Raw genomic sequence first — 12,084 nt, forward strand, 5'->3', positions numbered from 1 at the left:
TTCAGCTATGTGTCTATGAATAGCAACAGATCCATGGGTATGCCCCCGGATCTCAGTGGTCTTGACCCTCAGAGAGTAGCATCTCCAGGATTCAGCTGTGTGTCTATGAAGAGCAACAGATCCATGGGTATGCCCCCGGATCTCAGTGGTGGTTTTGACCCTCAGAGAGTAGCATCTCCAGGATTCAGCTATGTGTCTATGAAGAGCAACAGATCCATGGGTATGCCCCCAGATCTCAGTGGTTTTGACCCTCAGAGAGTAGCATCTCCAGGATTCAGCTATGTGTCTATGAATAGCAACAGATCCATGGGTATGCCCCCGGATCTCAGTGGTTTTGACCCTCAGAGAGTAGCATCTCCAGGATTCAGCTGTGTGTCTATGAATAGCAACAGATCCATGGGTATGCCCCCGGATCTCAGTGGTTTTGACCCTCAGAGAGAAGCATCTCCAAGATTCAGCTGTGTGTCTATGAAGAGCAACAGATCCATGGGTATGCCCCCGGATCTCAGTGGTTTTGACCCTCAGAGAGTAGCATCTCCAGGATTCAGCTGTGTGTCTATGAATAGCAACAGATCCATGGATATGCCCCCGGATCTCAGTGATTTTGACCCTCAGAGAGAAGCATCTCCAGGATTCAGCTGTGTGTCTATGAAGAGCAACAGATCCATGGGTATGCCCCCGGACCTCAGTGATGTTGACGCTCAGAGAGCAGCATCTCCAGGATTCAGCTGTGTGTCTATGAAGAGTAACAACTCCATGTTTATGCTCCCTGATCTCAGTGATTTTGATGCTCAGAGGGCAGAATCTACAGCATCTATCTTCGACCCTGTGTGAGTATCATGACTTTGGATGTGAATTTTTTTTAAACTGCACTCACTGAGTTCTTCTCTTTGAATATTTTAATAATAAAAACTCCTTACACACTTGCATGATCACTGAAAACTAAAATAAATAAAAAATACAGAAATTAAAAAAGAAATACTTTATCCACTCCCTATTGTAATGTAATAATTATAATTAGCAAAAATTGCAATACTAATATTATGTTAATAATATATAAATATTAGGTTATAAGCAATAATGTTAGGTAATAAGTAATGCATATTAGGAATGTCACAGTGTGAAATTTTGACAAATTTTTAATTGTCTGATACAATATGGTATCTGTGATTATCTGTAGATTTACAGTTTCTATGAAACAATTTTAAAAAATCAACAGACATCACAATTGTGGTCCTGTTTACACAAGTGGTCACTTCTTGCATTTTCTCTGATCAGGTAGCTATCCAACCGTGAAAATACTGGGTGTAAATGTCCTATTGAACACTTTCGAGGTGGATTTAAGTTTGATCACTCAAACCACTTCAGGAGGTCTGAGGCACATTCTATATGAAACTGCACAAGTGTAAATGCATCTGGTTGTTTAAACCACATATGTAAATTTACTCCTCCCAAAATGTTAAAAAATAAAATAAACATGTGAGAGTGTGTTATTGGCTAGACAACATGTCATAGCCATATATGACAGTGCTAATGCTTCATGTATCACCACAGAGGAGTAGCTGAGTATCTCTTCAGCAAGCCAACAGACAAACTGCCACAAATGAAACTGAAAGTCAGTTGCAGACTCTCAACACAGTCATCCTCATTAAAAGTAGTGCGATTCAATTATCTTATCGGTACTAAAGCCTCTCTCCTGTTGCGGTCATTGACCTTAAAATTAGCTGATGATGAATAAAATGTGGTACATATATGTTGCTTTCTTTGACGTGAATGCTGTTAAATTTGCATAAAGCTTGGGAATTCAAGAATGAATTTAAATGTGGTTTTATTAACGAAGTTCGGGAGAAGCACGATCAGATAATCATCCAATTTGGCACAGGTGCATCTCGTTTAGTTAATCATCTTAACTAGCACACAAGCATATATATATCCAGTCTTCCTACCTCCTGTTCCACGAAAGTTTTTCGGCATCCCTCCTCCACCCCAACTCCTCACTTCTAATCTATTTATCCCAAATTAGGGATAGGGGGAGTTATTTGGGTTCGGGCTATGCTCTGGGCCCAGACCCCTCCCCCAGGACAGCACGCCAAAATATGCCTACTATTCGCCTTCAGATTAGATGTAAGGGTGAACTCTTGAAATTTGTTTTGTGAAGACACATTTATGCTGCCAAGTGGAAGTGTAATATATTTAACAAACCAGATAGCATTCAGATCAGTAAAAGCACATGAAATCAGTCCTGGAGCAATCTAGAAAAGTAATGGGTTGAAGGTCATATGTCTCATGAGTTTCTATTTCAAATCTGAAGAAGATAACATGAAAAATGAGATTCCTGCAAACATTTTTTGAGACTTTGTCTAGTGCCCCCCCCCCTCCAAATATAAAGAAAAATATTTACCAACTGTATTCAAGGCTTCTACAAACTATTTAGTCATTAAACAACACTAGAAAAATACAATAAGAATTAAAGCTAGATAAGACTGACCACAAAAATACATGAATGTAAAAAAATTTCTAGGAGTAGTTTGTTGCAGCGTAAAATGTCACTTTCTGTTGCCAGCAGGTGGCGCTATGACTCTTAACTGAATATGGGCATGTAGATCTGTTAAGGGCAGAAGCCTTATCTAACATGTGAAGTTTGGGGCAGATTGGACATTGTATGTCTGAGTTATAGCAACTTCATTTTTCATGGCGAATCATCGAAATTCGCCAGGCCGCCACGGACACGCCCTTCAACGAAAACTCAAGATCTTCGCAATTTAACATCGCAAAGGCCTTTAGATTAGGCATACCAAATTTGGTGTTGATCTGAATAAATCTCTCGGAGGAGTTCGTTAAAATACAACGCATGGAAATGACAAAAATTACACAAAATTTGCTCATAATATTAAAATTAACCGACTTCCTGTTGGGTTTAGAATTTTGCTCCAAGAGTCTTTTTTGTAGGTATTGGTGTGTTACATGTGTGTGCCAATTTTCGTGCATGTACGTGAAACATAGGTGGAAGGCTGTTGATTTTCTTAGTATAGGTGGCGCTGTCGAGCCATTTTGCCACACCCTCTTCTGAATCCTATATCAGCCGAAAATTTTCACCAGGTTTGACCAGGTTCCTTCACTTTTTTTTTGTGGATCATCTCATTCTGTCATGACACTGTACGCTGCAAAACCATGCCGTTTTTTTACTACCAAGATGCAGTTTCTGAGCGCGAGTTATTCCATAACGGACTCGAACAGTTCTGTCCTTGAAAAACTGAAATGTAAACAAAGGAATTATCATCCATATTATCATCCATATTACAACATTATTGCTTCATTGGACTTAACGTGCTCGATGAGATGTCATTCAGTGGACCCCCTTACCTTTCTAACTAAACCGAGATGTACAGCTGTGGATTTGTTTATGACTCATTATTACGACGAATCTGGTATGTACTGCGTTTTCATTCTTCAAGTTTTGATGTGTACTGCTTACACAAATGTAGCAAATACAGTCTTTATAAGCTTTCCGTTAAAAAACAGCGATCTGTCGTTGATGCTTAAGACTTAGATCTTTATAATGATACATAGTTTATCAAGATTAAATTTGTCCCGTTTCATTTAATCTATTCATAAATATTGCCACGTGCGAACACGGGGAGTTGAGGATGCCCGCGTCTGGGTGCAGGTTAACAGGTTTGTAGCACTATTACCGGTTGATAGTAACAGCATCACAGAGCATCTTGACTGACAGCACATGCAGGAGGAAGTAGTTAATCCCATCTGAAAGAATAATTTTCCTATTTTCCTAGTTTTCAACCATAAGTTAACAAGAACTGTTCACATCCATATTTGTTTATTTATTGGAGCAGACCAGTAGTTTATAGAGTCTTTTTCTCAGCATCATCAGCAGGAAGAGAAAGAGAGGAGCTTCTCCACTGCAGCCCCCTGATCTCAGTGATGGATCAGATCCTTTTGATTCTGTGTGAGTATATTTATGTAAAGTGAGACATTCAACACAAGAGCAAATAATCTTGAGAAATAATGAGAGAAATGTAAATCTTTCTTTTTTAACTGCAATAAAGTTCAAATAAGATTATTTAATATTAGAGACATTTTAAATATATAGTCTTTTTTGATAAAGCTCTGTTCTGTTTGTTTTTGTCTCTCTGTTCATCGTAATGTGTTTTCAGTGCTGGGAGAGCTAACCAGATCAGATATGCATCCTGTCAGACATTCACATCTTCTTACTATCAGAACCACATCAATCATCATGACACAGAAGCATACCTGCAGCGTGATTCTCATCAACTAGAGCATGATGATCTACAGAGAGTCAAAGACCAGCACAAAACCAGCATGAAGAACAAGTATGAGAGCTTATTTGAGGGAGTCAAACTACAAGAGAATCAGACCCTCCTGAACAGGATTTACACACAGCTGTACATCATAGAGGGAGAGAGTGAAGGAGTGAATGAAGAACATGAAGTGCTACAGATGGAGAAAAGTTACAGGACACTCCAAGACACTCCAATCAACTGCAATGACATCTTTAATCCTTTACCTGAACCAGGATATGAGGAGAAGAGAAGAGAGAAGAAAGACACAATAAAGACAGTTCTTACTAAAGGCATCGCTGGAATTGGAAAAACCGTCTCTGTGCAGAAGTTCATTCTGGACTGGGCCGAGGGAAAAGCCAATCAGGATGTAGATTTCATGTTTGTGCTTACATTTAGAGAGCTGAACTTGATTAAAGATCATCAGTACAGTCTTCACAGACTTCTGCTTGACTTTCATCCTGAACTTCAGGATCTGGACTCAAAGATTTATGATGAATGTAAAGTTGTGTTCATCTTTGATGGTCTGGATGAAAGCAGAATTACACTGATGTTTTCAGACAGTCAGAACGTTTCTGATGTGACTGAGATTTCATCAGTGGGTTTGTTGATGTCAAACCTCCTGAGAGGAGATCTGCTTCCCTCTGCTCTCATCTGGATCACCACCAGACCAGCAGCAGCCAATCAGATCCCCTCCAACTACATCAACCGTGTGACAGAGATTCAGGGATTCAATGACCCTCAGAAGGAGGAATATTTCAGGAAGAGAATCAGTGACGAGCATCAAGCCAGCAGAATCATCTCACACATCAGAAGAGCAAGAAGCCTCCACATCATGTGTCACATACCCGTCTTCTGCTGGATCTCATCCACTGTGCTTCAAAACATCCTGAAACAAGATCTCAGTGCAGAAATCCCTCAAACTCTGACTGAAATGTACATCTACTTCCTGCTCATTCAAACAAAGATGAGGAACCAGAAGTATGAAGAGAGAGATCCAGAGAAACTCCTGCAGTCCAACAGAGAAGTGATTGTGAAACTTGCTGAACTGGCTTTCAATCAGCTGATGAAGGGCAATGTGATGTTTTATGAGGAGGACCTGAGAGAGAGCGGTATAGACGTCACTGACGCCTCAGTGTATTCTGGGATCTGCACTGAGATCTTTAGAGAGGAATCTGTGATTTATCAGAGGAAGGTTTATAGTTTTGTACATCTGAGCTTTCAGGAGTTTTTTGCAGCACTGTATGTGTTTTTCTGCTATTTACACAAGAACAGTGAGATTCTGGAAATGTTCCTGACAGGAAAGAACAGAAATCAGTGTGAGAATGTACCTCTGGATGTGTTTCTGAAGGAAGCAATGAATAAATCCTTAAAGAGTAAAAATGGACACCTGGATCTTTTCCTTCGATTTCTTCATGGCGTCTCACTGGAGTCCAATCAGAGACTCATACAGGATGTACTGATACACACAGAGAACAAACCAGAGAGCATGAATAAAATAATCCAAAACCTCAAACGAGGTCAAAAAAACAATGTCAGTCCTGAAAGATGGATGAATCTGTCACACTGCTTGATTGAGATGAAGGATAATTCTGTTGTTGAAGAAGTGCAGGCTCTTTTAAAATCTAAAACAAGAAGCAAAAGTCTTTCTCTTGCACAATGTTCAACTTTGGCAAACATGATCCTGATGTCAGAGGAGGTGCTGGATGAGTTGGACTTCAATAAGTACAACATCAAATCAAAAGAGGGCAAAGGGAGACTGGTACCTGCTGTGAGGAACTGCAGAAAAGCTGTGTGAGTGTAAAAATCATATAATATTTGCTATATTAACACAATTTGAAAGAAGTTGTGATGGAGGTTTGCAGAATATTTTCTTTGTGTATGCTCACAAGCATAAAACATAATTGCCTGAAGTTAGGCTGTGCCCGTCAGTGTGAAACCTGACCCACTGCAGTGGTATGCAAAACACAGTTTTGTGCCACAAAACAGTTACATATCTCACTCATACACAGCTATTGTGGCTGCGGTTTTTCACATGACAAGCATGACACATCCACAAGGAAAAAGTAAGGCGATACATTCTGAAATAATGGTCATATACCACTGGGGCCCAGCTAGAGTATTTCAAACTCATGACTGAAAGAGTTAAGTCAAACATGACTTTGTGTTCTGATTTGCAGGTTGGTGACTCAAATTTCTACAAATTAAGAATATTCCATTAATTATTCCACTGAAACCTCTTGTTTATTTTCCCAAATTAGGACCCTATATTTTATACTTACCTTATACTTATATATTTTATACTTACCCTATATTTTCACAGGGGATTGTTTATTTTCATTAATTCCCTAATTTTAGTTCAGTTGTGTCCATGCTGTAATAATTCAATGTTAACTCATTTTGAGGGGGAGGGGAGGGTAGAAGAACTCATCTTTTCTTTCTGTCACAAGTTATGACTTGAGGGTGGAGCTGTCTGGAACTGCCAGAAGCTGCTGTGATGTCGGTGACATGAGGGGTAAACACTGGGATAAACGGGGAAATGCTGAAGCTTATGCTTCACTTTATATATATATCAATGCATTGACCAGCGCAGACGCCAGTCATGGGGAAGTATAGTACCCTTAAACATTTAAAAAGGATATTAGGGTATTACAACATTACTCTTCGGACATGGCAATCTAATTTTTTTTTTAATATGACAACCCGATCGAGAACATTCTCAGTCAGTCAGTCTCTCTCTCTCTTTCTCTCTCTCTCTCTCTCTCTCTCTCTCTCTCTTGCTCTCAGGGGCATGCCATCAGTTTAGAAGTGAAGGGGACAGATATATATATATATATATATATATATATATATATATATATATATATATATATATATATATATATATATATATATATATAAAACATTACAGTATAACATTTCTGTAATCTATATACCAGTCAACATTTTTAGAACAGTAAGATTTTTAATATTTTATAAAGAAGTCTCTTCTGTTCACCAAGCCTGAATTTATTTGATACAAAGCTCTGCAAAAGTATTAATGTATTGAAATATTTTTACTATTTAAAATAACTGCTTTCTGTTTGAATGTGTCGCATCCTTCAGAAATCATTCTAATATGCTGATATTCTGCTCAAGAAACCTTTTTTATTTATTATTATTATTATTATTATTATTTAAAACAGTTGAGTACTTTTTTCAGGATTCTTTGATGAATTGAAAGATCCAAAGATCAGCATTTATGTGAAATAAAAAAACTTTTGTAACATAATACACTATACCATATACCAAAGCTTAGAGTCATTATATTTTTATTTTTCAGAAAAGAAATTATAGAAATTACTACTTTTATTTAGCAAGGATGTTTTAAATTGATCAAAAGTTATGATAAAGACATTATAATGTAACAAAATATTTCTATTTCAGATAAATGCTGTTTTTGTCTGAACCTTCTATTCATCAAAGAAACGTGAAAAAATTATACTTAGATGTTTTCAACATCATAATAATGTTTTTTTTTAGCAGCAAATCAGAATTTCAACCTGTTTTTTGAAGGATCGTGTGACTGGAGTAATGATGTTAAAAATTTAGCTTTGAAAACACAATAAATTACATTTTAAATTAAAGCTTCAAGCAACGATGAAAGGGCCCTTGCACCCGGGCTCACTGCCACACAGTGACCATAAGAGAACAGCGAACGTTGGACAATACGCTTATAAACTGGTAAATATTGTGCCAAATTTCCTGCTGCCACCAGGTGGTGCTATGATTATAACTGAATATTGGCATGCAGATGTCTTCAGGCCAGGACTCTTACCAAACATGTAAAGTTTAGGGCAGATCAGACATTGCATGTTTAAGTTAGTGTGAAACAAGATATTTCCTGTTGCCAACAGGTGCACTATAATTATAATTGAATATTGGCCTTTAGATGTGTTCAGGCCTGGACTCTTATAAAATGTGTGATGTTTGAGGCAGATTGGGCATTGTATGCTTGAGTTACAGCAACTTCCTTTTTCACTGCATTAGTAGCATGCTTTAACACTTAGCTAAGTGTTACTAGCATGTTTTATTATGTTTCTAGCATGTTGGCAGCCTATTAACACTTGTTGCCGGTTTTTAATATGTTCCTAGGAGTCCATAACAGTGTTAAACATAACACCTCCTGTTGCAAGCAGGTGGCACTATGACTATTACTAAATTTGGGCATGGATGTTTGTTCAGCACGTGTGAAGTTTGGGGCAGATCGGACATTGCTTGCCTGAGTTACAGCAACTTTCTGTCTCACTGCATTAGTAGCATGTTTTAGCACTTAGCTAAGTGCTGCTAGCATGTTTTAGTATATTTCTAGCATGTTGCCAGTGTATTTAATATTTTCCTTGGAGTCTATAACAGTCTTAACCATGTCACTTAGAGAGCTGCACGGGTCCGATTTTGTAAATCCGCACCCGCCATACCCGAAGTGCTTAAAACCGCATCCGACCCGTTTTCCGACAGCAGCACTAATTAAAATCCGGACCCGACCCGACCCGACCCACTTAAAATAGAACCGACTACCGACCCGCACCCGAAATCAAATCAGTTAAGCCAATCACATTATTGACACACTTTTTTTACATTTTTATTGCCAGGTCATACAGAAGTTATTACCACGGCCTTTGCCCTTAACACAAGGACAACCTCAGCCGAAGCTGTCAAAACGCCAGCACATAAAGAACATGACTAACGTTACCACAAAACTGAGTAACGCAATTTCGTCTAGCATACATCAGACAATTTCGGGTTCAAACACGCCCTGCACAGCACACATAGGCTACTTAGCAGTGTTAAACAATAACAACAGTGTAGGCTATGTGATGGGCTACTTTTAAATGAAAGAAAAGTCCAGTTGTATAGTCCAGTTGACTATAACTGAATTTGGGCATGGGTGTTTGTTCAGAACAGGACACCTATCACACGTGTGAAGTTTGGGGCAGATCGGACATTGTTTGCCTGAGTTACAGCAACTTTCTGTTTCATGGCGAAACATCAAATTTTGTCAGGCCACCAGGGACACGCACCTTGACGAAAACCAAGATCTTCGCAATTTAATGTCACAAAGTTCTTATGATGACCCTCACCAAATTTGAAGATGATCCGATTAAAACTCTAGGAGGAGTTAGTCAATGTACGAGGCATGGAAATGGCAAAAACTGCACAAAAATCTTACTGGAAATTCAAAATGACATAGTTTGTGTTGGGTTTTGGATTTTGTACCAAGAGACTTTTCTGTAGGTAATGGTGTGTTACAAGTGTGTACCGATTTTAATGCATGAATGTAAAACGTAGCTCGTAAAACGTAGGGCACTCCTTTGAAATTTTACAGGTGGCGTTATCGAGCCATTTTGCCACACTGACTTCTGAAACCTATATCAGATGTACATTTTGCCAGTTGTGCAAAGTTTTGTGAGTTTTGGAGCATGTTTAGGCCCTCAAAAATGTGATTCACTTTGGAGAAGAAGAAGAAAAAGAAGAAGAAGAAACAGGGCAATTCCAAGAGGGTCCTCGCACTGTGGTGCTATAACAGTCTTAACCATGTCACTTAGAGAGCTGCACGGGTCCGATTTTGTAAATCCGCACCCGCCATACCCGAAGTGCTTAAAACCGCATCCGACCCGTTTTCCGACAGCAGCACTAATTAAAATCCGGACCCGACCCGACCCGACCCACTTAAAATAGAACCGACTACCGACCCGCACCCGAAATCAAATCAGTTAAGCCAATCACATTATTGACACACTTTTTTTACATTTTTATTGCCAGGTCATACAGAAGTTATTACCACGGCCTTTGCCCTTAACACAAGGACAACCTCAGCCGAAGCTGTCAAAACGCCAGCACATAAAGAACATGACTAACGTTACCACAAAACTGAGTAACGCAATTTCGTCTAGCATACATCAGACAATTTCGGGTTCAAACACGCCCTGCACAGCACACATAGGCTACTTAGCAGTGTTAAACAATAACAACAGTGTAGGCTATGTGATGGGCTACTTTTAAATGAAAGAAAAGTCCAGTTGTATGCGAATCCTAACAAACACTACATACACCGGCCTGTGAATTATGCTACTTAACTATACAGCCTTGGTATAGGTTACCTAGGGCTGAGACGTGACACTGTCCCGTTTATGAATCCAAGATCTGGACATTTTGGCCTACCTTTTCCAGTGTGAGGGGATTAGATTAGATCCTATTTGTGGTGTGGTGTTTTAAATTGCTGTATAAAAAAAGCACATCGTCAACTGTTGACGTTTCCCCCGTGTCCAACCCGACCCGCACCCGTATCCGACACAGTTTGATATTTTTCACCCGTTTCAGCCAAATTTGCGGGTCACCTGTTGGGTACCCGTGGGTACCCAAACCCATGCAGGACTCTAATGTCACTTCCTGTTGCCAGGACTATAACTGAATTTGGGCATGGGTGTTTGTTCAGAACAGGACACCTATCACACGTGTGAAGTTTGGGGCAGATCGGACATTGTTTGCCTGAGTTACAGCAACTTTCTGTTTCATGGCGAAACATCAAATTTTGTCAGGCCACCAGGGACACGCACCTTGACGAAAACCAAGATCTTCGCAATTTAATGTCACAAAGTTCTTATGATGACCCTCACCAAATTTGAAGATGATCCGATTAAAACTCTAGGAGGAGTTAGTCAATGTACGAGGCATGGAAATGGCAAAAACTGCACAAAAATCTTACTGGAAATTCAAAATGACATAGTTTGTGTTGGGTTTTGGATTTTGTACCAAGAGACTTTTCTGTAGGTAATGGTGTGTTACAAGTGTGTACCGATTTTAATGCATGAATGTAAAACGTAGCTCGTAAAACGTAGGGCACTCCTTTGAAATTTTACAGGTGGCGTTATCGAGCCATTTTGCCACACTGACTTCTGAAACCTATATCAGATGTACATTTTGCCAGTTGTGCAAAGTTTTGTGAGTTTTGGAGCATGTTTAGGCCCTCAAAAATGTGATTCACTTTGGAGAAGAAGAAGAAAAAGAAGAAGAAGAAACAGGGCAATTCCAAGAGGGTCCTCGCACTGTGGTGCTTGGGCCCTAAATATATTCAAATAGAATTTTTTTTCTTAATACTACAAATATTTAAATTTTTTACTGTTTTGCTGTACTTTGGATCAAATAAATGCAGGCTTGGTGAACAGAAGAGACTTAAAAACATTAACAATTTTACTGTTCAAAAGCTTTTGACTTGTAGTGTATAGACAACTTCATTTTTTTCTCTAATATCTAGCTTTTACTGTAATTGGCTTAGAAATCAGATAACTGCTGGACAATAATCAATAATTAGGGATGCATCGGTTGACCGGCCATAAATCGGAACCGGACGGTTTTTGATTAAAATACGCAATCGGCAGTTGGCCGGTTTTTGGTCTTTTTGTCGGCCGATTTTTCCAGAAGTGCGCTCGCATGCACAGAATACATTGTAATTGTTTGCTATGTCATTTGTGTGGATGTATTTCGAAATCTGTGCGCAGGACATGGGCAGCCGTTCAGCACTGGAAGTGCAGAGCTTCATGTATGAGGCACAGATAGCAGGAAGCGATCAGCCGTTGGTGTACTGGCGCACAAATGAGTCCCTTTCCTGCGCGCACTGAAGCTGCGCAAGCGTATACTGTACCGGTCCGCACCCTGAACACAAGTAGACCGTGAAGAGATGTTCAGCTCAACTTCTCACGTGTTGGATGAGAAACGAAACGAACTAAAC

At 39.3% G+C, this 12,084-nt stretch overlaps 1 protein-coding gene across 4 annotated transcripts in view; it reads left to right on the forward strand.

The window, feature by feature from the left end:
- Positions 1–291: 291 nt before the first annotated feature.
- LOC132140764 (NACHT, LRR and PYD domains-containing protein 12-like) overlaps positions 292–12,084 on the forward strand; it is a 52,833-nt gene continuing 41,040 nt past the window's right edge. For all 4 annotated transcript variants that reach the window (XM_059549726.1, XM_059549735.1, XM_059549752.1 and 1 more), the window contains exons 1-3: positions 292–830; positions 3,881–3,964; positions 4,173–6,110. In XM_059549726.1, coding sequence (XP_059405709.1) covers positions 307–830; positions 3,881–3,964; positions 4,173–6,110 — 2,546 coding nt within the window. In that variant the 5' untranslated portion in view covers positions 292–306. The remainder of the gene's footprint in view (positions 831–3,880; positions 3,965–4,172; positions 6,111–12,084) is intronic.

Source organism: Carassius carassius, chromosome 1, assembly GCF_963082965.1.
Source record: "Carassius carassius chromosome 1, fCarCar2.1, whole genome shotgun sequence".
Taxonomy (NCBI): domain Eukaryota; kingdom Metazoa; phylum Chordata; class Actinopteri; order Cypriniformes; family Cyprinidae; genus Carassius; species Carassius carassius.